Consider the following 27,863-nt stretch of genomic DNA (forward strand, 5'->3'; position numbering starts at 1 on the left):
CTGCGGCTCCAAGCCCAGTAGCAAGCACATTGACCTCTGCTGCTCCATCTCTTGTGGCTTCCACGTTGACTTCAGCTGCTCCAAGCGCAGTAGCGAGCACATTGACCTCTGCTGCAGCATCGCCCGTAGCTTCTACATTGACTTCTGCGGCTCCAAGCCCAGTAGCAAGCACATTGACTTTCGCTGCTTTAAGCCCAGTAGCTAGCACATTTTCCTCTGCTGCTCCATCACCTGTGGCTTCTACATTGACTTCTGCAGCTCCATCGCCTGTAGCTTCCACATTGACTTCCGCTGCTCCATCGCCTGTATCCTCTACATTGACTTCTACTGATCCATCGCCAATAGCAAGCACAGTGACATCAGCAGCTCCGTCGCCTGTCGCCTCCACCTTGACTTCTGTTACTTCACCACCTGTAGCTTCTACATTGACTTCTGCTGATCCATCGCCGGTAGCAAGCACAATCACGTCAGCTGCCCCATCGCCGGTCGCTTCTACATTGACATCAGCAGATCCTAGTGCTGCCGCATCAACAACTATTGCGGTAACAGAATCGCCCAATCCCGTCTTGCCATCACCAAGTGAGTCTTTTTAGGCTTGACGAAATCGTAATAAATGGGCTCTCTGAAAAATAAATCTTCAATAGCTGTGGCACCTTCTACAGTCGCTGCTCAGACAAGTGCTGATCCCAGCCCAGGTAAAGGCATGTTGTCGCTTTACACTTCAAATTTTGTGATTCAGTGGTCGACGTCAACCTGATGCATCATTGCAATAGTTGCCTCAACCATTGTTGCTTCCGCTGATCCTAGTGTAGCTCCGTCGCCTACACCAGTTGCTGTTACTGTATCTCCGACTCATTCTGTTCCGTCGCCCAGTGAGTTCGGATCCTTGTGAAATCATTCATGTTGTATTTTCTTACAATCTCACCATGGATACCTGTGATACCATCAACAGTTGCTGCTCAAGCCAGTGCTGATCCCAGTCCAGGTATAGCGTTAGGAGAAGCAGGCGTCTGTTGTTGCGATTTTTAACATCTCATTTGATTAGTTGCATCAGCTGATCCTAGTGTAGCTCCAACAACAACAGCTGTCGCCGTTACAGCATCGCCAAATTCTGTTGTCCCGTCTCCAAGTGAGTTCGTATTCTAGTAATATTCATGTTGCATTTGTTCACCATCTCACTTGATTAGCTGTGATAGTATCAACAGTTGCTGCTCAAGCAAGTGCCGATCCCAGTCCAGGTATGCGGTTCGGCAGAGCCACATATTTATTGAACGGATCTTGACGTTTGCGTTTGATTAGTTGCATCCGCCGATCCTAGTGTAGCTCCAACAACAACAGCTGTCGCCGTTACAGCATCGCCTAATCCTATTGTCCCCTCGCCAAGTGAGTTCTGATTCCAGTAGTATTCATGTTGCATTTTCTCACCATCTCACTTAAATAGCTGTGATACCATCAACAATTGCTGCTCAAGCAAGTGCTGATCCTAGTCCAGGTACGCGGTCGGTAGAGCCACATATTTCTTGGACGGATCTTGACGTTTCGTTTGATTAGTTGCATCAGCCGATCCTAGTGTGGCTCCAACAACAACAGCTGTCGCCGTTCCAGCATCGCATTATCCCATTGTCCCCTCGCCAAGTGAGTTCTCATTCCTGTGATTCCTTGCATTTTCTCACAATCTCACTTAAATAGCTGTGATGCCATCAACAGTTGCTGCTCAAGCAAGTGCTAATCCTAGTCCCGGTACGCGGTTCGGTAGAGCCACATATTTCTTGAACTTATCTTGACGTTTCGTTTGATTAGTTGCATCAGCCGATCCTAGTGTAGCTCCAACAACAACAGCTGTCGCCGTTCCAGCATCGCCTTATCCTATTGTCCCCTCGCCAAGTGAGTTTTCTTTCCTGTAATTCCTTGCATTTTCTCACAATCTCACTTAAATAGCTGTGATACCATCAACAGTTGCTGCTCAAGCAAGTGCTGATCCCAGTCCAGGTATGCGGTTGGCAAGAGCTATGCTTTTATTTATTGAACCGATCGTTGACGTATCATTTGATTAGTTGCATCAGCCGATTCTACTGTAGCTCCAGCGACAACAGCGGTTACAGCATCGCCAAATTCTGTTGTCCCGTCTCCAAGTGAGTTCGTATTCTAGTAATACTCATGTTGCATTTGCTCACAATCTCACTTAAATAGCTGTGATACCATCAACAGTTGCTGCTCAAGCAAGTGCTGATCCCAGTCCAGGTATGCGCTTGGGAAGAGTTATGCTTTTATCTATTGAAGCGATCGTTGACGTATCATTTGATTAGTTGCATCAGCCGATTCTAGTGTAGCTCCAACAACAACAGCTGTCGCGGTTACAGCATCGCCAAATTCTGTTGTCCCGTCTCCAAGTGAGTTCGTATTCTAGTAACATTCATGTTGCGTTTGCTCACCATCTCACTTGATTAGCTGTGATAGTATCAACAGTTGCTGCTCAAGCAAGCGCTGATCCCAGTCCAGGTATGCTCCTCGGCAGAGGCAGTGCATTTATATAACCGATCTCTGACATTTTATTTGATTAGTTGCATCAGCCGATCCAAGTGTAGCTCCATCACCAACAACTGACCCGGCTATAGCGTCGCATATTTCTATTTTCCCGTCTCCGAGTGAGTTCACATTCTTGCGAAATCGTTCCAGTGGCATATTCTCACAATCCAGAATCGAACTACGAATAGCTGTAATACCATCAACAGCTGCTGTTCAAATAAGTGTTGGCCCAAGTCCAGGTATGGCTCTCAGGAGAGTCAAGAAGTTGTTGATAGCATCTGTCTGACACTTTATTTCTTTAGTTGCATCAGCATTTGTTGCTTCAGCTGATCTTAGTATGTCCCCATCGCCAGCAAGTGTTGCATTAACAGCGTCGCCAAATCTTCTTGTACCGTCCCCAAGTGAGTTTTTGATTCTCGACGAAACCTTTCTCTGTGCCTGCACTCACAATCTGACAACGAATAGCTTTGATACCCTCAACTGTAGCTGTACAAACAAGTGCGCCTCCTAGTCCAGGTATGATGTTTTGGATGTATTGTTTGTACTTTGCAAGATTCGCTCCACGTTTGTCAATCATTTAACATCTTTGGTTTCAATCGTTGCATCATCCATTGTTGCCTCAGCCGATCCTACTGCTGCTTCAGCAAGAACTGTTGCTGTTACTGCATCACCGGCTGCCAACGCTCTGGCATCGGCAGCACCATCGTTCAGTGAGTTTGTGTTTCTTGCTGAATTCACTAGTCTTTTATCTAACATGACACCATGAATAGCTGCAGTGCCTTCAACCGCTGCTCCCGAAACTACTGGAAATCCTGGTAATATCTCATGGAACCACTCCTTCTGCAGGGGTAAATTTGGTATTCAAACACGTTTTTCCTTATAGCTGCCTCACCAATTGCTGCCTCCGCCGTTGCAAGTGCCCAAGTAATCGCCTCACCTACTACCGCGGTAGCGGCTCCTACCACCGTTCAAATACAAGCTTTGCCAGTGCCAGTAACAACTCAAGTTGGCCAGGTTTCGACTTTGGCACAAGGTAAGCATTCGTTGAGACTTTTCCAAGGTTATTATGAGCTCCTTGCTCACAGATTTATATTGCTTAGCTTCCGGTGCCTCAACCTTAGCAACTGTCGCTAGTAGTGTTACTGCCACTGTTTCAGTTGGTAAGCAAAGAATAAATCTGTTGGTGGGGAGGACCCATGTCTAGCTAATTAACACACTTTTCCAAACGTTTAGTCGTACCATCTAGTCCTTCATCTTCACCAACAGACGGTAAGTCACGTTAGAAATTTTCTATGATCCATTCGTCAGACACGTGATACTAACAGTTTCGTTCTCGTACTAGCTGCCGCAGGATCAACCAGTACAACCCCAATCATCGCCGCTGCTTCGGTAGTCGGTGTGGGATCAGCCGCTTCAGTTGTCCTGCTCATTCGTCGCAGAAGCAGAAGAAATATCGTTGAGCCGGTCGTTGACAACCCATTCACCGCACCTGATGCCAGAGTCTCAATGGACAACCTTTCATATGCTCCAAAACGAGGCTTCCAAGCCAACGCTCTATACGAAGGACCGGATTCGACTAGCAGTGAATGGTCAGCTCCAGTTTCTCGAATGAAATCTGCTGGTACTCAGGAGTTCTTATAGAGGAACCCATTTTACTTTTAATCAAGTTTTAACTAATGAGGTTGAGAAAATATACCACAAATTTGTTGTCATTTCAAATACAATTTCATTGATACCTCGTAACCAGCACTTTTGTGAAAAGTCAACGCCATGGATACCCACGCAAAAGTGTCTTTTGTCTTTTGCGTGACCTGGCTTTCCTTTGACGTGCAAAGCACGTGGCGTACATCGCGAGAACCTTCATTGTTCGCGTTAGAGTAAGAGAATTCGTTCAGCCAAAAAAAATCATGGCATCCTGTTTCTAGCTACTGTTTCTAGCTACATTTTTCGCGTCGCAATGGTCAGCGGGATAAAGTGGTTCAAGGTAAGCAAAGAGTGGTCTCATCCTCAAAGAATGTCCAGATACTGCAATTACATCTTATATTAACCGTCTCGTTTCAATGATCTTTAGAATCCAACACCGCAGGAGAAAATGGTTGCCCCGGTTCCAATTCCTGCAGGAGAGTTCCGGGTGTACCGGACTCGATGGCCAGCCCTTATAATCCTGTTTCTGCAGAATATGGGCACTGGAGTATCCACTGGCTATTTCGCCAGCGTTACCAATCTTCTTGCATCTTACTATCAAGGTACTGCTTTGTTGTTATCCAAGCCAATGACGACGTAAAGCTGAATCGTTATTTGGGCATTTTGTCTTTATATAGTCGCAGAGTTCCAGATCAATCTGTTTTCAATCATGAATGTAAGTGTCGGGAGGTGCTGTTGGTGTGTCGCTGGGCGGTTTTCATTATTCCTTTGCAAACCCACACACCACACAACAACATTATGAAATACATGTGACTAAGTTACTTTCTCTCTTCCTTTGTAGTTTGCCTTCTTCATACCGGCTTCATTCGCAGCAGCAGCGCTCCTAGACAAACAAGGTCTTCGAGCTTCATGCATAACAGGATCGAGTCTAAACATACTGGGGACACTGCTATTCCTCATCTCAAACTATGTACCAAATCCATACGTAGCTGCCTTGTGTGGTCAGATCATCGCTGCCATGGCCCAACCATTCCTGTTTAACGCTACAACCAAGCTCGCGGCGTTATGGTTTGGTGAAAAGGAACGTACATTGGCTAATACGCTGTCGTCGATTGGGAATCCGATTGGAATTGCTGCTATTGTGGGTTTGGCACCTTCTATTATGAATGGGGATCCGAACAATACGCCTACTTTGGTATGCTTTGGTCGATGTAACAAAGAAAAACACCGCTCCCCGTTCGCAACATTTTACTTACCCAATATTTCATTAGAACATTGTATTGTTTGTAACTTGTACGTGCCTGGGGCTGACATCTCTTGCTACGAGGAACAAGCCTCCCACTCCACCAACACCCTCAGCCGACGAAGTTACTGAAAAATTCTTTGCTGGATTGGTGAATACCCTTAGCAATGGGCAGTTCTGGGTACTGATGGCTGTATTTGGTCTAGTTGTTGGTATGTCAAACGGGAAGGGTTGAGGTCAAAGATGTGATATTGCACGTGTGTCTCAAATTCTCTTTGTCTGCCAGGAATGTTCAATACCCTCGTAACATACATTTCGGACTTGGCTGTTCCATACGGCTTTACGAATGATGAAGCCGGCGTCATTGGTGTCCTAGGTACGTCTAACGTCCTTCGCTACACAACTCGTCGTCTGAGTTTCACTTCTTCTTCCATTAGCCATCGCAACAGGTCTTGTGACAGCCGGAGTTGTAGGAGCCATACTAGATCAAACAAAAGGTCACAAAATTGCCATAAAAGCTCATAGCTTTGTGGCTGCAGTAGGAATGATTTTCTTTGTGTTGGCATTGCAGTATCAGTCAACACCACTTGTGTATATCGGTGCTACGTTGATTGGTGGTGGTGGATTCCCACTGATACCGATTATACTGGAGCTGGGAGTGGAATGCACGTATCCTGTTGATGAGGGGACGTCTTCTGGGTAAGACAAGACGTTTTTTTTCGCATCCAACATTAAATCATCCCAACCAATGAAACTCAAACTCATTCCATCCTCTTAGACTGTTATGGATGATATCGAATCTATCCGGCGTAATCTTTGTCATTGTCGCGGCTCATCTGCGAACATCAGATGGCAAAATGTTTAACTCGGCAATCATGTTGGCAGTCATTGCAGGTGTGGCCTTTTTAATGAGCTGGCTCTATACCGCCACATCTCGCCGTGTTGCCTTGGAAAAGGCTGTCGACGAGGAGGTGGAGAGGTCGCGAAATTCAATAACAGCTTCGGCGTGAATAAGTGACACTCATATATCTTGTTTGGTGAAGACATATAGCTTATTTATACCAGTTGAATCATGTGTTGGCTTCTTTAGTCAAATTGCGTTTTTCAGAGAACGAAGCAAAAAAGCTCTCCTCAAATACAGAAGTATGTTGTCTCACTCACACAAACACACAAGCACATGATATGTCAGATATTAAATTTTATATTTATGTGTACATGGCATCGCTATTGCTGTTTCTATCACTATACTAGAAACTATCGGGTACCAGGAGCAGCATACTGTTCCCTCTCCCTCTTGAAGAAGAACTGCAAGCTGAAGGTTCCCGAATCCCTATCCCAAAAAGTCCAAAATCTCGAATCAGCCCGATCGATTTCCCGACTCTGCACCTTGAAAGATATAGTCTCGTATGGTTCAGCAGCAAACAGCAAGTACTGGTATGCTTTATTTGGCGGCTCGATATGTTGTTCATACGACGACATGAATCGATGTCGTGGTTGTACGTCTTCAGTGATTTCTGGATATTGCACTTGGAAGAGTAATCCGAGTTGCTTTGTGACTGGGTCTCGTATTTTAGTGACCTTGTATCCGGGACGACCTATTTTTACAGCTATTTTACGTGGTTTTATATTCATTGACTGGGTGGCGTTAGCACCAGTGAGTAGCTGTACAGATGGGCCATTATCAGAGGCATCTTTGGCAGCGCGTCTAGCTAGATTCTGTTGATGTTTTTTACCCTGAGTGTGAGCGAGATAGGAGCCCTCGTTTGTGTGTAGAGTCAAGCATAGTTTGCATTCGTAGGAACCGAGATGGTTTCGCATAAAATAAGGGTCTTTGGCTAGGTCGATAGTTTCTAGGGCGAGTTTACGGAGTCGTTCTCGTCTGTCAACATTTGATTCTGATGCACCTGCGACACCGCCAGAGCCAGGTTTGCTGCCTGCTCTGTTTTGGAAATCTAGTAATAAATTGGAATGAGAATAGACTGAGTAAGTACTTGATACATTCTCGTAGAAGAGTTCAGATGCTCTAATGTGCAAAATGAACAAAATCACAAAAAACAGTAATGGGGAGGCCAACAACGAGAAAAGACAGATGAAATACAACTCGATATACATGATGCATGACTTACCCATGATGTCTAGTGTCTTCTTTGCTTTCCCACTTGAGCTGCGAATACAATTCTCTGGACAATTCTATAGCACCGATTTGGCTTGAAGGAAGGTCAACGGAACAAACAACACGCGTGGGATCACGAACTGAACGCGTTCGTTTTCCACGTGAATTCTGCCAGTTAATAAATCGCTCGGACGATACTGTGCTTTGTCAACAAACCATCCCTCCCAGAAGGTTCTTGTCCACTTGACTAATTTTACAGTGTCTTTTGCAGACAAAGCGGTATGTTTGAATTGTAGCAGATCGTGTGTTATTTAGCTTCTCTTGATTCTTAGACTAAATCCCCTCTTCGCGTAATAGACACCTCAGTCGAAGCACCAAGTTTTCATCACTTTGACGACAAGTTTGCTGGCGGGAGCAATCAACATTGCGACTATATACTGACAATGGATACTACCAATACCACTGCTCCTGCTGATGCTAAATCAGCCAGAATCGTGCACATGGCCCCATCTTCCTCCTCAATGTCACTATCATCACCCGCCAACAATACCAACAACACCCGTCTAGTCCCCCACAAGATAAAATACGACATACACTCATTCTCCTCCCACTCGGCCTCATACCACCCTAAACACATCCAAACAAACAAACCGAATGATCAGGGCTCGCGCTGGTCGTCTGGCTCAAACAACCAGTCACAATTCATTAATATCAAACTAGACAAGATGTCGATCGTCCAGACAATCACGTTTGGCAAATATCATAAGGTTCATGTCTGTAATCTGAAAGAGTTCAAGGTGTTTGGAGGGTTGACGCCAGATAATATGATTGAGTTGCTGCATTCAGGGCTGAGGAATGATACAGAGTCTGAGACCTTCTCGCTAAAGTACAAGGTTAACAATGTCGTAAGTGATTATGCTCTATACGAGAAGTTACTCGCTTGTTGCTGCCCGACCATGGGAGGGATGATTGAATTGGGACAAGACAACGGATCCAAGATTCGTCGCAAAGATGATCTAACTTCGAACACATATAAAACGCAACTGATTGTCATGGCCCGAATATGGGAGGGTTGTTTACAGCAAGCCAGACAGACATGGATTTAGTATAGGCAATTTGCAAAGCAAGAGTCTAAAGGATTTCTAATCGTGTTAGGTATTCCCTTGCTTGTATATCAAGATCCTTCCATTGCTAGCCTGGGGTGCCAACTTTAACTTTTCCATCTGGTTTGTCGAGTTACGTGGATTATCGCAGCCAGAAGTTGTAGAAAAGGCTTATTGGGACTATGTCAATGTAAACGTCTACCAGCATTCATTTTCGCCACCATTGTCATACAGCTTACACCCCTCGCACGCTTTAGTACCGAGAACACGAAGTCGTCAGACTATGTCTAAAACACTTTAGACAACGAAACTATCTAGACACGTTCTCATCACTTCAGCAACGATCCCACATACAATTAGAAGACTCTCTACTATCTGAACTCCACAAATCTCTAGTCTTGAATGGCGATTTCGGTCATGCAGAGGAATTGTTTGCTCAAGCCGCTGAACGAGAACTCTTTCACGAGCATATATCGGGCTGTGATTATACTCCCTTCTGGAAGAAGATTGCGTCGGATGAGGAATCACCTTGTATGAGAGGTGGTCATCAAATGACGATTGATGTGGAGAGTGGTATCATTTATTTGATTGGTGGATGGGATGGGCAACGGGATTTGGCTGATTTCTGGGCCTTTGATCAGAATACGAGACGGTGGACTTGTATAAGTGCTGATACGACAAGGTATGTTGATGAGTCGTGGTGTCCGTCTGTGCAAACGTAATTTTGGCATCTGGGTGCCGAGACCCCAACCCAACACTGCAACTAACACCACAAATTTGAAATAGAAATGGTGGACCAGGACCGAGATCATGTCACAAGATTTGTTGGGATCCAAAGACAAGATCAGTCTATCTGCTGGGTCGATATGTAGATCCAGATAACCGACCCAATGTCAACCTAGAATCAGATTTTTGGAGATATGATGTCGCTGCTGGAAAATGGATTCGTATCAGTGCCAACACTGCTGTGAGTGATGTGGACCACATATCAATAGTAGCTCTGGCGTTTTTTCCCCTCCCTAACACAGCGGTCCTGACAAATTCGTAAATTTTCCAGGCTGACGGAGGTCCAGAACTCATCTATGATCATCAGATGTGTGTGGATCCAGACCCACAGGTCTTGTACGTGTTTGGTGGTAGAGCCATTGGACCTGATGCATCACAGACTATATACTCTGGATTGTATGCTTACTATATTGCCCAAGATCGTTGGAGAGTGCTCAGACCTGAAGGTGCTCCCGCCGATGGTAGTGTCCAACTCCGATCACGTATTGGTCACTCGATGCTCTTCAACCATCAAACTCGAGAACTCTACATCTTTGCCGGACAACGAAACAAGGATTATTTAGCCGATCTTTACGTATATGATATTGAAAACGATCTAGTGCATGAAATGTCTCGAGACTATTCCAAGAATGGAGGTCCAGATGGTGGATTTACACAACGGGCCACGATTGACGTAGACTTGGGTGAATTCTATGTATTTAGTGGATTGATGCGAGAAAAGGCATCGGGTCCCCAAGCCGAGTCAGCCAAAAACTCGTTCTGGGTATATTCGCTACGAAAGGACAAGTGGACTCGAGTCTACTCCAACGATAATGTAGGAACCGAGTATTGGGCAAGAATGGCTGATCGAGAACCATGTCCGCGGTTTGCCCATCAACTCGTATATGATAATATCCGTAAATCCCAATTCCTGTTTGGTGGAAACCCTGGTGAACCAGGCCAGCCCAATCTACGTCTAGATGACTTTTGGGAGTTGACGCTAGTACGACCCACCACTAGTGATGTCCTAAGACGGGCCCGTTTCCTGATCAAACGACAACAGTTTAGAGAGTTGTGTCGATCTGATAATCAGCTGGGGGCGCTTTCATTCCTGCAACAAGAGTTGGGAGCTGTTGTCAATCATGCTGATGAAAAGGAGTCGAAAGAGTTTAGAGAGTTGACTCAGTGGCTCTTCAAATGGGGTACGTCGCCTGTATGGAACAATAATAGTGGAAATAATGTCAGTAGTGGTGTTGTTAAAGGTGCAGAATTGAGTGGTATTGGAGGACTTGTTGCTAGTCCTTCGAGGGGGTCATCATGTCAAGGAAGAGGTGAGTGCATGTTGTGACACGTTCAAATTGAAGTCTGGCGCTCTAGACACTTCCGGTGTTAAAATCCTTTTTTTCGCGTCTGCTTTTAGAAGATCCATATGTTGCACGAAGCACGTTATATGAGCAGTTATTGGACTTTTTCCCAGAATCTATGCGGGAGCCTCGAGGTAATCTTACCGAATTGGTATCCATGGCCTAGAACGACAACACACAGTGGCAAGGTTGAAATCTTCCAACAAAAAATTATATAATGGTGGCTTTTCATAATTGAAAATTGGCATGTATCCCAGCAACAGCTTTGTATTATATAACACTAGAGCAAACAGGTAAAATATACCTAAGTTAAGAGCATAAGTTTGAGTGCAAGTTTCAGAGTGAGCAAAACAAGAACCAGGGCCAAATGGATGCGATAACATGCATCCTGACGTTCCAAGCAATCCTATGGATAAGATGACTTTTGCTGGGTTATCGCAGTGAATTAAGAGAAGAAATTAGGCATTTACATTGGGTTGAGGACTTCAAGACCTCAATGTACCGTGGAATATATAACATGAAATGGAGGCGTCGTAGCGGCAGTTTCGCAATGTGAACCCCTGCTAGTCTACACGTTTTTGCCTAATAAGCGAGGTAAGTCACCAGGTAAAAGCCAAAAAAGGATGTTCGACAATGACATACTTGCGAGTCTTAATTCTCGAATACCACACCATTCCCACCAGACTCGTCACAACGCCCACCCCCTTAAGGACACTTATATCCCCACTACTGCCGCCACTCAACAGCATCCCAACACCCAACGTAAGTACTGTCTTAAAGTGGCCAACTACTTGATACGTAACAGCTCCCGTACTCATTATAAGCGAAAACCCAAAATAATTAGCTGCAACAGCCAACAAACACGTTGCTAGAATATACGGTACATTCACGTCCTGATTGGTAAACAGTGCTGGAATCGCAGATGATTCAAAGATAAGTGAGGCCAGTATACATATAATCGACGTGTATGGCGATATAACCGCCACGAGCTGTAACCCATCGTACTGTTTCGCAGAGTGCCGGTTTGCAAGCCATACTTGTCCTATTGCTGTTGTTGCGACTGCGAGAGATCCGTATATCATTCCAAGTGGGTTGAGTGATAGTTCACGAATGGTGGAGAGCCCGACACCGGTCAGTATAAGTGATAGACATGTTGTTGTTTCGAGTGGGATGTGTGTAGAGTAAAGGATCCGTTGAAGTAGGACTATACATGGTATGCACGCCATTTTGAGGAGCTGGTATATCCCGACCGAGTTGTGTTTTAGGGATATGTTCATGAAAACTACGCCGAGGGAGTATGAGGTGCCGAGGAGCACGGCTTCTTGTGTGTTTAGTGGTGTTGGGATGTGGAGTTGGTGCGTTGATGTTAGCAGGTAGGTGAATATCCAGCAGAATATCTAAACAACAGTAAAATTATGCGTCAGATGCCACTACGATTAAGATCTTGATTCAAGAACAAAAGCTGGCAACATGATTGTTACTTGATGGAATGCAGTCAAAGCAGTTGGAAACGGAAATCCTGTCATTGCCAGCTTGTTTACTAGTACAATAAATACAGATGACGCGATATTTCCTATGATTATCAAGATGGTGGCATAGTTTGATGGATTGTTCTTCAAACTTAATACTGCTGTATGTGCCGATGCTTTCTTGGATGAGTTGGAGACGGGAGACGGGAGAGAGGGCGATGATACTTGAATGGGGCTACGCCTGCGTCGTGACTCGTCCACCATGATCTATATATGGTGGTCGTTGTTGCTGGAATTTAAGCAAGTTATCGAAACAATATGGAGGGCACAGGTACTCGGGCAGACTCCGACTCTTCAAACACGATTCCGCATTTCTGAATACTTTTGGACGCGTAATTACATGTGTTCCAGTGTTCTGTTCTGTTGAAGGAGGGCTTGCTGCCAAGTTGCAAAACCAAAAACATCCAAAATAGACGTGTTCTATATCTCGTGTCGAGTCCTAAGGCCGAAGTTCAATCAAATACATGTTGCTTGTGACTCTCGGGTGTCTATTCTAGACCGACCGTCTTGCAACATCCTGTGAAATCACGTAACTTGCACATCGCACAATCGCAGCAAGCAAACCATTCAAAAACTCTCAAACTGGAACCGCACCTGCACTTTTAGCCTAAGTTATCAATATTATATCATGTCTCTCAAGATTTACTCGTACAGATACTTCACCGTGGCCCAAGGCACATGGGAGACTGTCGCAAAACAGATTCAAACTACTGGTGTTTCAAAGACAACTGCTAAAGGAGGTGCTCTTTACATAGTGTTTGGAAATCCTAGTTCTATTGGTATGCAAAGGCAATACTTCTTCCTCGGTCGTTGCGATCCGTTGAGCATCAAGCCTGAAGTCGGCTGCTTTTGGGACTCGTGGATTCGTCGATTCGTGACTCGCGGAAGAGAGGTGGCACTGTATGCTTAGCAGTTATTTTCTTCTAGGACTCGCTTACAATGAAGGAATTGCTATTACGGGTGCGTATCCTTCATGGCCTGGCTCGAAAGAACCTACTGCGACCATGAAAGTTCGAACGGCATTTTGGAGTCTCACCTGTCTTTGCTTTCACATCTAACCACGTGCTTTCACCTTAGTCTGGCCAGACATTGATTCAGCAACACGATATGGACATTTAATAACCGACGTTCCCAACGTGACATCGAGCAGACAGGAAGCAATAATGGAACCAACGGTACGACCCACGTCGTCGTCTCCTCCAACACGCCAAGGAATCTATGCACATCGATACTTTGATGTCAAGAATGAGAATCTTGAAAGTAAGAACTGGCCTGAATATTGTGCAATACAACACTTTCCCAGGTCTAACAAACCCTTGTGTTCCAAGAATTCATCAAAGTCTCAGAAGAAGCCTGGAAGAGTTTCCAAACCGTACACAACAATATGATTTTTGGATTGTTTCGTGTACTCTCAACCGGCAATCCACTGCCAAATGGTGTGACGAGGTTACTGCTATTGACCAATTACGATAGCTTGCAAGTTTGGGAAGATTCAAGGTTTTACACGAGGACCGATGATCCCGAGTATGCCAAGTTGTTTGCATGGAGGAGCACTGTAAGTGATTTGATTCTCGGGCAGTTATTCTTCAGCAGGTTGTTAAAATCGTAATCTTAGGTAACTGAATACACCAAAGTGGTAATCAGTCGTCCCTTGTTCTTGCCCAAACTCTAGCTTGGTAATTCCGCATCTTTTTGATTCAACGAGGGACATTTCACTTTGACCTAATAAGTAACGATATTCGTCTCTTGAAATTGAGGAGAATGCGACAGAAAGAGCTTCTCTATATATTTGCTAGTTCAAAATTACTACGTAGAAGGTTTAAACCACTTTGAAACAAAGTCCCGAGTTCTGGAGACTGGAGGAGAGTAAGTTCTAGCTTCAGTTCTAGTATCAGTGACAGGCGACTTTTCAGCGTCAGGTGTCATTATCGACGCCGTGTCCTTATCAACAGGAGGTATGGACACTTCCTCGTCCGCCGTGGCTTTGGCATCCACTGCGACTGGAGCTCGCCAACCAAACCACTGTGTTCCCGCTGCTCGAGGTCCTCGAACAGCTTGGAAGAGTCCAGCCAGTAGTAGGTAGCCTATCGCTAAGACACATGTTCCCCTCCAACCAAACCTGTACAAGAAGCAAGATATGTTGGTCGTACTCGGAACTATCGGACATAAGGCACGTAAGAATCTCGTACCTTGCATATACGGCAGTCCCGGTCCCAGCGCCCAATGCAGACCCTGCAAAACTACACGTCATATACAATGCATTTAATCTTGATCGTGCAGTGGGCTTCCTTGCAAAAATACGTGTTTGGTTTGCAACTTGTGACATCTGTCCTCCAAAGTCCGACAAAAAGCCACCGACGGCTATCGCAGCGACGTAATTGCCACCTAGGCCTAGCAAGATACACCATCCAACGGTGGTAGCGAGTATGCCCAGTGTAACACCCAAGTATGGACCATGTTTGTCGATTAATCTGCCAGCGAGAGGCGCGGCTAAGGTACCAGCTATTCCGACTACAGCGAATAAACCGATTACGAATGTCGAGTACTGGAAGGGTACGTCAGATAACAAAAACGTCAAAACGGTCCCTAAAACGTATTTGAGTCAGAACCTTGAACCAGACTCTAAAACATAGTCGACTTACAAAATATGGCAAATGTTGCCTTTTGAAAAAACTGACATCCACAGCTCTGTACAAGAACAGGCTCCGTCAACATCAGTTCCACAAGGCTGAGCATCAGTTTTGGATATCCTGGCAATCCATCAGTTATCGTTGGTGGCACGTCAGGCAACAAGAAGTACAGAACTATCAGTAATCCCAGCATCAGGATGACTGCGATAATATATACCCAACGCCATGGGAAAAAGTTCTAATTGTTCAAGCATTGTGAGATTTGGTGCATACACACATGGCGATGAATACGTACCGCAACGATCCCAGCAAACATTCTCGAACACAGTATTCCCAGTGCAAGACACCCCTGGATAACTCCTAGAGTGCTTCCACGTCGTTCTGGAGGACATAAATCAGCAGCTAGTGGCATCAGTATTTGTGGACTGACTGTCAAGATGCCGACAAACAGACTAAGTAGAAAGGAGAGTGCATACGTTATTGCCCGCTGCAAATCCACGAGAAATTGATTGACAAGTAATTTATACAGCAAATCAGCACGTATTGCTCAGAGTCCTACCTCAACACTTCAAACAATACCGCATTGAAACCGCCAGCCATCAGAGCAGTAAAAATCATACACAGAGCTATTGTAGCATTGATGAGCTGCCGCCTCCTCACTAGATCACCCTGCAAAGGCAACAGCTTCAGTACGGATTGTGCTTATGATTGCAAACCACGGCAATTGGTACACACTAGGGGCACTAACACAACCATTCCAACAGCATATCCAGCCTGTGTTAAAGTCGGAACTAGACCGATCCGAGATTCCGACACTTGGAAATCATTAGCGAGCTGAACCAATAAGGGCTGGTTGTAATCTATATTGAAAAAGGTGATTTGAGCTTCATTTTTCACTCGATCGGTGTCAAATAAGCACAAATCGTTAGCTTACAAACATTGCCAACCATTATGAAGACTGAGATTCCCCATATATAGGTGTGTGACGGTCGAAAAACGAATGTTTCTCTGTTGAACGATGCTGATGCCGGAACTCCAAGTTTGAACCGTTTCTTCGCCTCAGGAGGAGCATCAGTAGCCTTCGTAGCATCCTGTATGGTTTCTCGGAAGTCCATTGATCCCAAACTTGCTTCGATCAGTATTTGATGAGCTTCATGGAAATTGTGCAAGGCCCTGACAGACGCGAAAACGCGAGATGATTTGAAAGCGAACTTCAATGCGACGTATTACATGATGACCATTGATTACTTTACATATGCTACAGTACAAAATGCCAGCAAACCCCCCGAAGTCAACGCACAGGATGACGACTCTTCACAGATCGTCGACGTAGTTCCCATTAGCGGCAGACTGGTCTGCTAAAATATCATCATCTATATCCGGCAGTGGGAAATGCAATATAGCTGCGACACCGGATAATTGATTCAGCTGCTCTCCAGTGACGTGGAGTGTGGAAAAGACTTGTACTGTTCCACCTTGAGCCTGTACACGCTCCACAAGATCAATGTACTTTCTCCGTGTAGGTACATCTGCTGATCTGCGTTGTGTGTGGAGGAGTTAGGATTTGTACTTGGTGTAGGAAAAATAAACATGAGATTTAAAACACGCAGAACGCGTGCAGCAACACACAGAGACATACAACACGTACCTAAAAAGTCCATCTGTAACCATCAAAACCTCAATACCACCACTATCAGCTGCCTTATCGCAATGCTCAAATCCATAGTATGCTCGATCCGGATCTTGAGCCAACGTAATGTAAAAGCGTTCCAAGGTCTTTACTTCCTGAGCATATTTGGTGTCTGATAGTCGAGCCTGTATCGCGGGCTGCTCTAGTACTTCTTTCAAAGCATGTTTGTGTCCTGATGAGCAGTGTACCAACAAGATTTTTGGCTTGTTTTCTATAATGACTTTATTATCGGTCTTGATTGCTTCAGCCATCATGTATGAGAAGAATTGATCCTATGTGGGTGAATGGCGTGAGTTGATTTCGTGGCTCGAATGTTCCACTGGTAAAGGTGTTTGTTTTGGATACCACACAAACGATTGACTACACATACCTTAACAAATCCAGGCGAAGCAACAATCAGCACCTTGACAACATTGAAATCTACATGACGTAACACGGCCTGATACACTTGCTCATAGAACTTGGTCAGCCCTTTCTCATAATTGGTTACAGATCCTTTACGTTTACGCGGTACGGGGGTTTCAATTCTAGCTCTGACAACGGTCATGGATTGTGTCATGAGACATACATTGGCTAGACCTTCTTGAAGGACTACAGCTGCAATGTCGGCTTTGGTAGAGATATCACAAGCTTCATCTATTCGATTCAGAGCGATAATGTCCCATTCTAGCTTTTTGAGAGTGAAGGGCCTATTCAGCTCCAAGTCGATTGTGTGATAAGCGCCCATCTAAATTAAGGGGTACAAATACCCCTAGATTCTTAGATTAAATCTTTTACGGCATGCACACCAGCTACACTCGACCTGCTTTTTGGTCTGCCAGTAGTCACATACATAGACCTACCTTGACATATTTATTTTCTGTGATATTTCGTCCATTGACACGCAACACTCCAGCCTGAGTATCGAATTCAACAGACTCGACAGATATCTCCAACGTTATTCGTACAGATGACTTGTCGGTTGAGCCCGTAGCAGTTTCAGACACCACTTTTCTACATGAATTTGCGTCGGATTACAGCTATTTCATCAAAACATAACTGCAAATAATCAAACAAACTTGCCTAACCGTGTTTGCTTTTAGCTGATCATCTTTTGCAATCAGATTGTATGCATGCCACATATCTTCCAGCTCTTCTGGAATAAGGCTGACGGCTCCTGATTTGTCTTTCTCTATAAGCTTCCGAACGAGCTTCATTGCTTCTACTTCCTGATAGTGTGTTGCTTCAAGTTGTGAAAAAATTGAATGTATGTGTAGAAAAGCTAAACATCCAGCTAAACATTTAGCGGAGTCCAATCTGGTGGGAAACTGTGTCTTTCTTCTTCTCATTTCTCATCAATAAGTTACGTGTATTTCTACATTTTTACGTGTGTCAGGGTACAAGTGCTTGGTGCTTGGACGATTATCAACAAACAGCTTCTCAGTATCTAGCTATTTGGTTCTAGATTCGGCAATCTACCCTTTTGATCCTTTCGGTTTATTGCGTCTGGAGCAGCCTTCAGCAAAAGTTGGACAAGCTCATCGCTTTCAGAACCTCTAGTATCACATGCCACATGCAGTGGTGTTCGTCCATCAGTTTCAAGGGAATACGGATCCGCCCCGTGTTTCAGTAAGATCTGTGCTATGTTGAAACTGTTCTTGCCACCACTAGCTGCCTTATGAAGAGGAGTGCATCCAAGCTCTGAGCTAGTAGTATTAGCGTCAGCTCCAGCGAGTAGCAGGGCCTCCACAACCTCTATAGAGCCTGCACGAGCAGCGTAATGCTATATAAGTGCAGTAAGCCCACGTGAGCCAGTGATAGGTGACAATAAATGTTAGACATTACCAATGCAGCCAAGCCGCTCGAATCTCGAGCATTGACAAGGGCGTTGCGATTCAGCAGCCACCTCACTCTGTCAATATCTCCTCGACTGGAAGCTCCATGTAAGGAACGTTCAAAGTCCAGTTCATCAAGCGATTGCTCAAAAATTGATGGAGCGTGAGTATGATCGTGATGATGATGCTGATGATGCTGGCCATGCATGATTGGATTCTAAAAAATCAGAATATTTTATGATTCCTGATGCGTCGAATGTTGAAAAGTTCAACGATAACATGTTTGATGTTCACCAAAGCGAAACAGAACATGGCAAGCGCTCAGTAATTTTGATCACTACTTACTAGGTAAGACTCGGTAGAAAATCTTGAAACTATTTCATAGTTGAGAGAACTAGTCACCTTGTCCCTTTAACTCTTCGACTGATTCCTGTAATTTGTAGTTATCGCAGAATCAAGAGACGCCCCAGTGGTCTTGGAGGCAAGAAATACTTTGCATAATCATGAATTCACGTCCAGCATCACGGTCTAATTCGCTGTCAAACGTAAATGCACGCCCTCCTGTGCTTCGAGATTCAACATCAGAAAATAATTCAGCATCGCCTCCTTTTCCAAGTCGAGTGCAACAGGTTATGGACGATCTGCAGGTAAAGATCTTTTAAAAATGCATTTTCTTTGTTTGCCTAGCGTCGTACTTTGGATACTGAGGGTTGACAACGTTCAAGTTTAACAAAGTACGTTCTTAAACCACAAACAACACTTCTAGCCTCTGGCCAGACGACAGTCTTTTCACAACGAACTACCCGAATCCCCTCCAAGATCACAGTCGCCACGTACCCTTCCACGAGGACGAACGCATGATCATAGGGCACTCTCACCACCGGTACCTATTGTAAATACAGCGAACTCTATACATCCGCCTTTGAATGATGTTACTGCTGTACGCTTGTAAATTGTCTGTCTTGTTATTATTCGTGAGCGGACCTAAATGACTGAATGGATACTGACACGTCCACACCTTCATTTAGCTCGATGAATATATAACGTCAGATCCCAACAATTTGATTCAGATCTTGCCCGACCTCATAAACCTTCTCGAGCGGTTTTGTCTCGACTATCCAGAAACGTGTCAGGACGTATGGAGTAAACTGAAAATCACATTAGAGTATGCAGAACGGAAAAAAGCTGCCATAGCCAAAACGCTGCCAAAAATCGAAACACCGACATCCCCAATATGTGCTCCTATATCCTATGAATGGACTAACGTACATAATGAAGTGATACGTGATGATTACGCATACCTAAATCAAAAAGAGAATCCGCAGGTGCTCGACTATATTGAGAGGGAGAATGCTTATTCGTCAAAGATGTTGGCCCACACAAAACCACTACAAAAGTTACTGTACAAAGAATTCGTATCTAGATTAGATGAAGCCGAAGGATCAGCTTCAGTCATTATGCCAGACGGGTTTAAGTACTACACTCGGAAAGTGCCTGGCGAGGAGTATCTCGTGCACTGTAGGCAGGATCCAGAAACAGGTGTAGAAGATGTCTATCTGAACGAAAACGAGCTAGCGAATTCGGAAGCCTTTGCTGATGCCTCCTTCTTCCATTTGGGATTCTCTAAACATTCCACCGATATGAAACTGGTAGCTTACGGCATAGATTCATCAGGAAATGAACGTAATAGTGTCTTCTTCCTCAATATCGAGACCAAGGAGACTCTATCAGATAGGTTAGAAGGAGTGTACGAGCATCTCGAGTTCTCGAACGACTCAAAGTCCGCATACTATACTTTTTTGGACGATTACGAACGTGCATACCAGCTAAAACGACATCATATTGGATCAGTTGATCCACCTGTAATACTCTATCATGAAGAAGACGAAATGTTTTTCTTGACATTAACCAAATCTTGTAACAGCAAGTACATAATCTTGAACAGCTCAGCACAAGTGACGAGTGAAACACGGTATATATCAGCTGAAGATTCGTCTGATGTGCCGCATCTCTTAATACCGAGAAGAGAAGGAATGCAGTATTCATGTGAGAATCATGATGGCTGGTGGTACATCTTGACCAACGACGATGCCAAAAACAAGTGGATGTTTAGAGTGCCCGTATTGGAAAATCTAAAACCACAACCGCAGAATTGGGAAGAATGGTATGAGCATCGAGAAACCGTTATAGAACACCGTGATTTCGTCTTGGTTGAAGATTACCAACTCCGCAAGAACCACCTAGTAGTGTTTGAAAGAAGTAATTGTCTTCAAAACATCCGTATAATTGATTTGTCTGTGTCTGGGTTCACATCTTATCATTATGTCGGATTTGGCGAAATGGTTTACGCTCTCTGGCCTGGGTCAGTGAACGAAGAAGTTGCCGACTTGTCAAAAACCGCACTATTTGATACCAATATCTTACGATTCACATATACGAGTTTCGTTCAACCGAAACAAGTGGTGGACTATAATATGGATATGAGGACCATGAAAGTCGTTCATGAAGAACGAGTACAAGGAGACATGCCATACGATCCAGCACTATATAGCTCACGTCGATTGTTTGCAACAGGCATAGATGGTACGACAGTGCCTATATCTCTAGTATACAGGAAGGATCTGCTTGGAATGAATATGTTACCAGCAGTCCCAAATCCGTGTCTGCTCCATTCATATGGCGCGTACGGTGCTTGTGTGCAGCCAATCTTTAGCACAAGTAGATTATCATTACTGGATCGTGGATTCGTATATGCTATTGCCCATGTGCGTGGAGGTGCAGAAATGGGAAACGCATGGTTAGTCTCCGTCCCACGATTTAGTGATGATTTCACAATTTTCGCTTGTCATAAAAATCCACACACTTAGGTATGAAGAAGGCAAACTCTCAAAGAAGCCAAACACATTCCAGGACTTTGTGTCTGTTGCAGAATATCTATGTAAAGAAGGGTATACTTCTCCCGCCAAACTTGCCATTTATGGACGAAGCGCTGGTGGATTGCTAATTGGTGCTTCAATCAACTTGAGACCAGAATTGTTTCGATCTGCATTGACAGAGGTTCCATTTGTTGATGTTATCAATACCATGCAAGTTTGAATATCGTTTTTTGGTTTGCCACAACGTACGCAACGTGTGTAACGAGGATGATTTTTCCATACAGGTTTGATGCTTCCATCCCTTGGACCGCTTTTGAATTTGAAGAGTGGGGAAATCCAGAGAACCCTGAGATATATGACGCCATGAAAGGCTACTGTCCATATACAAACATTGACGGTGAAAAACTGGCTCAAAATATCGGTCCTCATTTGCTAGTAGTTGGAGGTCTCAACGATCCTCGTGTTGCGTTCTTTGAGCCGCTAAAATGGGTTCGTTTTTCTCTGCTCATATCCACCGGTTATTCTCATCACAATACCTCCATACCATAGACTGCCAAGATGCGTGGAGAGAAATCACGATGGAGGAAAATACTTCAACAACGTGCTCAAGACATCGACACTCATAGTAGCAGTGTATCTTCGCCTTTACGTGAGAACGCTGTCCGAGACGATCTGGACACTTTAGCAGAGCCACGGCCATCAATAAATGTCATGAGTAATATTGGTCGAGCACCGTCATGGGCAGGATCTCTAATGGATTCGCCAAGTACAACAACTGGGCCAGATGGTGTTCAAGGAGAGAAGATGTTGTTGTTACGAATCAATGACTCTGGACATGGTGGCACATCTGGCACTTACTCTTATCAGGAAGATTTAGCAATTGAGTATGCCTTTTTGATTTATACTTTGGAAGCTGCTATACGGCCCATTTTCCCTGGATTTCCTGCTTCAGAAGGTCCTGCGCTGTTGCAGGGCATGTATTCCGGACCAGTAAGTGACCTGGTCATACAAGTTTGTTCTTGAACCTTTTTCCGTGAAGTGGTATACATTGGCGAATAATACCCGCATCACCTAGGCTGCAACATTGTACGGGCTGCACGAGCATGCATCTGCACGAATATCGTCTGGACTCGCAGGCCTGGGCGTCGAAGAAGGATCGGAATCTGATGACTCTGAGTCTGCCAATGCTGCGACGATTACTAGTACAGGCAATCACGATTCTCGTGGCAAGTCGAGTGGGAAACGTAAAGGTGGTGGTGCTGCTACTGATGTAGAGGAAACAGAGTACAGGAGCCGTGGCAACAAGGGCGATCGTGGTCAATCTAAGCTTTATCAAGTGAGACTTGGGTTGTCGGTTTATTTTTTGCGGAGCGACAAGCAATCTAACAATATTCCCGTTTTGTGCAGTGGATGGCAAATTGGTTCTAGACAGTCTTGTATACACTTTTTATGGCATACACACTAGTTCACATATTAAAACACACACATATATTTTGTTCATACAGTTTACAAACTACTTTCCCACTACCACCAGTATTAAACAAACTACTTTTCAAAACTTAAAAACGAATTAGTTTCCCTCAGTTAAGTTCCACGCGCTTCAAATCTCGGCCAGATTCTTTGACGGCCTTGCTTTGTAGCTTCTTTCGGTCAGCATCACGGCCTTGGAAGCCCGCACGAATGCCTAAACACACAGCAAGATTTCAATGAGGTGACAATTACAATGAGAAACTTTATACAACGTTTGTACATACGAGCTTGCACGTATTCAGCAGCAGTTGGAGCAGCTTGAGTAGCCTCTCGTCGTGGCACAATAGGTGAAGGCACGGCCTCCAATCGTATATGATCCGAGGGACGCAACAAGTATAGCACTAAATGGAGATCCATTTCAATGAAGGAAACGACTTTGCACTTGATTCCAAATCAACTCACAATTATATCGATCTACATCTTTGATCGGTTCTTGATTCATTCCAACAGGTCTCATCACTCGATGCAGAGTTGATTTCAAGACATTACCCGTCATGTACTGCAGCGAATCAGCGATATTGCAGATTAAGGCACCAGCTAAATCACAATATGATGCGGAATGAGTTTCAATCGTTTGGGTGCAGATTCCACACTATACATACGGTAAGGTTTCACAAATCTCCACTTGTTGTCAGATCCAAGCACTTGCAAGGCAGAAAGTTCAGGATTGAACATGAGAGTGAGTGATCCAAAGTCCTACAAACGAGAACGTATTTTAGACTCGCTAAATCTTCCACTTTCTCAAAGAGATCTTTACCGTATGTCCACCAACACGAACATTCGCGCTCTTGGCATCCTCTTCCACAGATCTCGCAGGATATTTCATCATTCTCAAAACCGATCCAGATTTCTCCTCAAAGTCGTGCCTTTTCGTGAAATAGGACGTGCCTCCAGCAGATTCGGGTACTTGAAACATGATAGCAAGTAATTCCATAAGTTTCAAGCAGACCGAATGAGTAGCGCGTTGGAAGGCTTCCACTTGTGCCAGGTTCTGCTTGAATAGGTCGGGCTTGTCCCGTTTGAATGGTGGATTAGGGACTGTATACATGTTATAGACTATAAGGAGAAAGATTTCAGAAATAGTAGGTATGGTGTAAAGCTCAAAACTCACAAAAAATATATAGTGTATGGCGTAAGGCTCAAAACTCACACTATACTCACCTTCTGATAAAAGTCCAACACGCATGCCAACCGGAGTGTATCCCTCATAGTTTCCATCTTGTGAGATAACGTGCTTCAATTTCTCTTGAGCAGATTGATTAAAGTAGGTTCTTAGCTAAAGAAACGTAGAATGTAAAGATATAAGCTAACGGATTCTTTGCAAAAACTTGTAGCACACAACGAAACCGTGATGATGAAGGAGGAATGCAACCACCAAGAGGCAGCTATAAGCTCAATGTGATGCCATATTTCACTACTTACTAGAGCATACATATCGTCCACCTGCTTTCGTGGTATTCCATGATTAACAACCACAAAAAAACCTGCTGTCGTAGCAGCAGTTTTGAGTTGGTTGGCAATCTCGGCACGTTTCGACAGACTATCATAGCCTGCCAGATCAACGATACATAGCGGTGCCCAATCCACTGCTGCCATTATAACCTGTTACACCTTGCTACATATATATACAACAAGCTTGCAACTTTCAAGAATATTATTGAGCAAAACACTACATCACAACCAATATCGCACGTGCATAAATTCAGCCAATCATAATGAGGCACGTATCTATTTGCTTCTTCATACGTGATTCCATTTAATACAACACATAAAACAGAAACACTTGTGGATATGATATATCCAACACCTAGACATATAGATCTACATGTGAGCGATGCATATCTACGCGTGAATCACGTAATGAAGTCCTATATGGCACATAAGTCACGTCGAAACGATAGCATTCGTCGTTGGCTTGGCCCCGAGCTTATTGAAGGAAAGTCCTTCATACAATTGCAACAGACAAGAAACACGAATCGTAGTCTAGTGCAATTCTAGATAAGCTCATCAGCCCCGTAACCGCACTGGCATTAAGAGTAGCACAAGCGTGATCCTTTACTGGGAACGGACAGTTGATTTGCACTCAGGACCTCTACAAACACAAACCCTTTTGACAATTTGACTGTTTTTTTTGCTGCTCTTTCAAAGTCGTATTCAATTCTAAACCGTTGAAAAACAATCTTTCTCACTGCTTCATTCGAAGTCCTGCTCTATATACTAGTCGGAATCTCTCTCTACGCACTGTTGGCACCATCAATATTTTGCTTCTCGGTGGCACTTTTGGGCTACAGTTGTCAACCTTCGTCACGGCATCATCGGCTGCTGTTAATATCTCAAGCTACTGGCTATCTGGGGACTCTTCTCTCCTATGGCTCAACAGAACGTGAACCACCAGCTGGTTCAGATGTTGGTTGGATTGCAAGCTATGCAACAACAACAAATTGATGCAGCAGCTTTACAAACTGCTGCTACCCAACGACAGACGGCTGCTATGGCTGCTCAGGCTGATGCTTTGGCGTTGTTGGCTGCTCCTGGTCCTGCTCCTAATCCGCATGTCAACAATCGGATTCTGAAACCAGTGGAAGTTGATGTTCCCCTTTTAGCAGATTGATCATTTCTTTCATCCTCCAATCAAGCTGCTCCGAAAGTCGGAGGTCCGAGAGACTCCAATCTATCAACTTCCCATCCTATACATTCCTTTATTTATGTACTGTGCCCATTCAGGTATTGATTGCATATCAGTTGGATGTATCGTATCGGTGACCTTCTGCTGCTTTAGTTTCTGTTTGCGTTCTACAATCTCTGCCAATTTAACACCCGCTTCGTCATCCAAATTTAGGCATTTGACTACATGTGCTCTTGTGGCAGCTATGTCCGAGTCACAGTTCTTGCATGTGGTATAGTTATTGGCCAAGACATCCAGTTTCCATGTTGTTATCATCCTTCTTTGGTTCCTGTTGCAAATATCAACTCCACCCGTCAGCAATGGACTGATCTTCATGGATGCTGGTATAAGGTATGCTCCCATATTGGATGGTTTAGGCATCCATGCCATATCAACGTCATCAGGCCATGCCAATGTACGAAGTGATTCCATATGGGCAATCCGTAGTTGTTTCCAATCCTGAAACTTCATTGTTGGGCTACTTGTTGAAACCCCTGCACAGCCACTTGGCTGTGTAGGAGTATCAAAGGCAAAAGATGTAAAGCTTCTTCCTTCATCAATCAACAACAACTCAACGTATCCATCCCTTATAAAGAAAAGTCAAAAGGATATCGATGATATATGTGATGCTAAAGGAATCACTATTCGAGCTCAATTCACCAAAGTAATGAGCAACCTTCTCTTGTTGAAGGTCTTAGATACCCCCCTTCTATGATGTATTATGTCAACTACTTCTCTCCGGTGACGTTACAACCATTAGCCTTGATGAGGTTCAAGCTCAGATGGAGAACTTGAAGACACTTCATGATGCCAGAGAAACGACCTTAGCCTATAATACTCAAGTGGCTGCCAACAATAGTCGCATCTCAGATAACAACAATGTTTATAAGAAGCCAGATACGAATCGTAATACTCGTACCTTCAAGTCGCCCGCAACTTTAGTATGCTTTAGATGTTGGGATATGGGCCATAGCAGCTCTAGCAGTGGATGTGAAAATGCTGTTAGGGCCTTCCCAGGGTTTTCTGATCAGCCCAAGGACCCCAATATTGGACATAAAAATGTAGCCGTATGCGTCCAATGTTGGAAGTCTGGACATCGTAAATCGGAATGTAGTGGAACATCTAGACCATTCCCTGGTATCATCCGAGTAACAGAGGCTGCCACTATTACTCGAAACGAATCTTCTAATTGGTTGTTGGATGGTGGTGCTTCTCATCATATGACGGGTGATGCTTCATGTCTTGTTGACAGTCGACCAATCAACAACCGTGTCTTCGGTATTGGTAATACATCTCTGAAGGTTACTGGTATCGGTCGAGTCATTGGCCGTGTAGGAGACTCGACAATTATCTTGGAGGACGTACTACTAGTCCCCAATCTTGCTAGAAACCTGATTAGTGAAGGGTTGCTCTACGATCAAGGGTATAAAGTGGCCAACACGAGCTCGGGTGATAAACTAGTATCATATGACAGTGGTGGCCTGCATTCTTGGTTAAAAGATCCAATAATGTCTATCCACTGGACATTAGTCTGCACTCTCCTGTAGTTGCCAATGTCTCTCTCTTGGACATAACAACCCTATGGCATCGAAGACTTGGCCACCCATCTGTCAATCGTATGAAAAGCACTCTTCCTGACATCGACTTTGACTCTCATTTGGATGAATGCCGCTCTTGTATTCGGGGAAAGATGTCAGAGGACTCGTATCCAGCATCTAAATCACCTAAGCCATCAGTCTTGGAAGTATTAGCAGCCGATGTTATGGGTCCATTCCGTAAAGCATCTAGAGATGGGTCTATTTACTACTTGGCTGTCTTGGATATTGGTAGCCACTATGGTTGGATTATTCCATTGAAGAACAGGGCAGATGCTACTCCTCGGATTGCAGATCTCATTCGCCTCCTAGAGACTCAATATAGTGACTGTAAAATCAAGGGCCTACAGACCGATAATGCTCCTGAATTCACCGGTAAAGCCATGCAGGAATTCTTACGTAGTCGAGGGATCATCCATCGACTCACCATGGCATACTCGCACGCTCAAAATGGTGCTATAGAACGATACAACCCCACTATCCAAGAACATAGTAAAACAATGTTGGATGCTGCATATTTAGAATCTCGTTTTTGGTTGATGGTATGCTCACGGCTGTCTATTTGGAAAACCGGACTACAACCAGTGCTCTCAAAGCTCATATAACACCATACGAAGTTCTCAACGGCAAGGCTCCAACTTATGACAATCTTCGTATCTTTGGGTGTGATGCCATCTGCCACGATCCAACACAGCTCGATAAACAGAATCCACGAGCCATAGATGCTGTCTTTATTGGCTACGAACCTACTCCCTTTTTTTTTAATAACGTGTATA

At 44.3% G+C, this 27,863-nt stretch overlaps 11 protein-coding genes across 11 annotated transcripts; 5 read left to right on the forward strand and 6 right to left on the reverse strand.

Annotated features, from left to right (window-relative positions):
• Positions 1-4,483: 4,483 nt before the first annotated feature.
• Positions 4,484-6,423, forward strand: SmJEL517_g06202 (uncharacterized protein; the record flags this gene model as incomplete). Its single annotated transcript, XM_031172128.1, has 8 exons — positions 4,484-4,510; positions 4,598-4,772; positions 4,848-4,885; positions 5,012-5,365; positions 5,442-5,625; positions 5,700-5,789; positions 5,851-6,112; positions 6,192-6,423. The coding sequence occupies 8 exons, from the start codon at positions 4,484-4,486 to the stop codon at positions 6,421-6,423; spliced, it is 1,362 nt and encodes a 453-aa protein (XP_031021892.1).
• Positions 6,424-6,667: 244 nt separating this feature from the next.
• SmJEL517_g06203 (uncharacterized protein) lies at positions 6,668-7,543 on the reverse strand (the record flags this gene model as incomplete). The annotated part of the gene is made up of 2 exons (XM_031172129.1): positions 6,668-7,365; positions 7,540-7,543. 2 exons carry the CDS (start codon positions 7,541-7,543, stop codon positions 6,668-6,670), a joined length of 702 nt encoding a protein of 233 aa, XP_031021891.1.
• A 426-nt stretch (positions 7,544-7,969) lies between these two features.
• SmJEL517_g06204 (uncharacterized protein) lies at positions 7,970-10,924 on the forward strand (the record flags this gene model as incomplete). The annotated part of the gene is made up of 6 exons (XM_031172130.1): positions 7,970-8,431; positions 8,682-8,819; positions 8,887-9,311; positions 9,416-9,596; positions 9,687-10,725; positions 10,815-10,924. 6 exons carry the CDS (start codon positions 7,970-7,972, stop codon positions 10,922-10,924), a joined length of 2,355 nt encoding a protein of 784 aa, XP_031021890.1.
• Positions 10,925-11,321: 397 nt separating this feature from the next.
• SmJEL517_g06205 (uncharacterized protein) lies at positions 11,322-12,491 on the reverse strand (the record flags this gene model as incomplete). Its single annotated transcript, XM_031172131.1, has 3 exons — positions 11,322-11,340; positions 11,401-12,155; positions 12,240-12,491. The coding sequence occupies 3 exons, from the start codon at positions 12,489-12,491 to the stop codon at positions 11,322-11,324; spliced, it is 1,026 nt and encodes a 341-aa protein (XP_031021889.1).
• A 1,602-nt stretch (positions 12,492-14,093) lies between these two features.
• On the reverse strand, positions 14,094-16,032 carry SmJEL517_g06206 (uncharacterized protein; the record flags this gene model as incomplete). The annotated part of the gene is made up of 7 exons (XM_031172132.1): positions 14,094-14,406; positions 14,477-14,873; positions 14,930-15,155; positions 15,213-15,369; positions 15,477-15,586; positions 15,653-15,777; positions 15,852-16,032. 7 exons carry the CDS (start codon positions 16,030-16,032, stop codon positions 14,094-14,096), a joined length of 1,509 nt encoding a protein of 502 aa, XP_031021888.1.
• Positions 16,033-16,231: 199 nt separating this feature from the next.
• Positions 16,232-17,803, reverse strand: SmJEL517_g06207 (uncharacterized protein; the record flags this gene model as incomplete). The annotated part of the gene is made up of 5 exons (XM_031172133.1): positions 16,232-16,454; positions 16,566-16,879; positions 16,978-17,334; positions 17,450-17,595; positions 17,662-17,803. The coding sequence occupies 5 exons, from the start codon at positions 17,801-17,803 to the stop codon at positions 16,232-16,234; spliced, it is 1,182 nt and encodes a 393-aa protein (XP_031021887.1).
• A 230-nt stretch (positions 17,804-18,033) lies between these two features.
• SmJEL517_g06208 (uncharacterized protein) lies at positions 18,034-18,629 on the reverse strand (the record flags this gene model as incomplete). The annotated part of the gene is made up of 2 exons (XM_031172134.1): positions 18,034-18,369; positions 18,432-18,629. 2 exons carry the CDS (start codon positions 18,627-18,629, stop codon positions 18,034-18,036), a joined length of 534 nt encoding a protein of 177 aa, XP_031021896.1.
• Positions 18,630-18,924: 295 nt separating this feature from the next.
• On the forward strand, positions 18,925-21,517 carry SmJEL517_g06209 (uncharacterized protein; the record flags this gene model as incomplete). Its single annotated transcript, XM_031172135.1, has 4 exons — positions 18,925-19,068; positions 19,188-19,361; positions 19,450-21,218; positions 21,289-21,517. 4 exons carry the CDS (start codon positions 18,925-18,927, stop codon positions 21,515-21,517), a joined length of 2,316 nt encoding a protein of 771 aa, XP_031021895.1.
• Positions 21,518-21,660: 143 nt separating this feature from the next.
• On the forward strand, positions 21,661-22,725 carry SmJEL517_g06210 (uncharacterized protein; the record flags this gene model as incomplete). Its single annotated transcript, XM_031172136.1, has 4 exons — positions 21,661-21,786; positions 21,847-22,287; positions 22,373-22,633; positions 22,705-22,725. 4 exons carry the CDS (start codon positions 21,661-21,663, stop codon positions 22,723-22,725), a joined length of 849 nt encoding a protein of 282 aa, XP_031021893.1.
• Positions 22,726-22,877: 152 nt separating this feature from the next.
• SmJEL517_g06211 (uncharacterized protein) lies at positions 22,878-24,423 on the reverse strand (the record flags this gene model as incomplete). The annotated part of the gene is made up of 7 exons (XM_031172137.1): positions 22,878-22,981; positions 23,052-23,168; positions 23,230-23,364; positions 23,430-23,523; positions 23,585-23,883; positions 23,989-24,103; positions 24,250-24,423. The coding sequence occupies 7 exons, from the start codon at positions 24,421-24,423 to the stop codon at positions 22,878-22,880; spliced, it is 1,038 nt and encodes a 345-aa protein (XP_031021894.1).
• Positions 24,424-26,274: 1,851 nt separating this feature from the next.
• On the forward strand, positions 26,275-27,814 carry SmJEL517_g06212 (DNA-directed DNA polymerase; the record flags this gene model as incomplete). The annotated part of the gene is made up of 3 exons (XM_031172138.1): positions 26,275-26,915; positions 26,993-27,589; positions 27,673-27,814. Coding segments are annotated over 3 exons (1,380 nt in total), but the record flags the coding sequence as incomplete, so codon positions are not given.
• Between the last annotated feature and the right edge of the window lie 49 nt (positions 27,815-27,863).

This window comes from Synchytrium microbalum, assembly GCF_006535985.1.
Source record: "Synchytrium microbalum strain JEL517 chromosome Unknown SmJEL517_scf0090, whole genome shotgun sequence".
Classification (NCBI taxonomy): Eukaryota; Fungi; Chytridiomycota; class Chytridiomycetes; order Synchytriales; family Synchytriaceae; genus Synchytrium; species Synchytrium microbalum.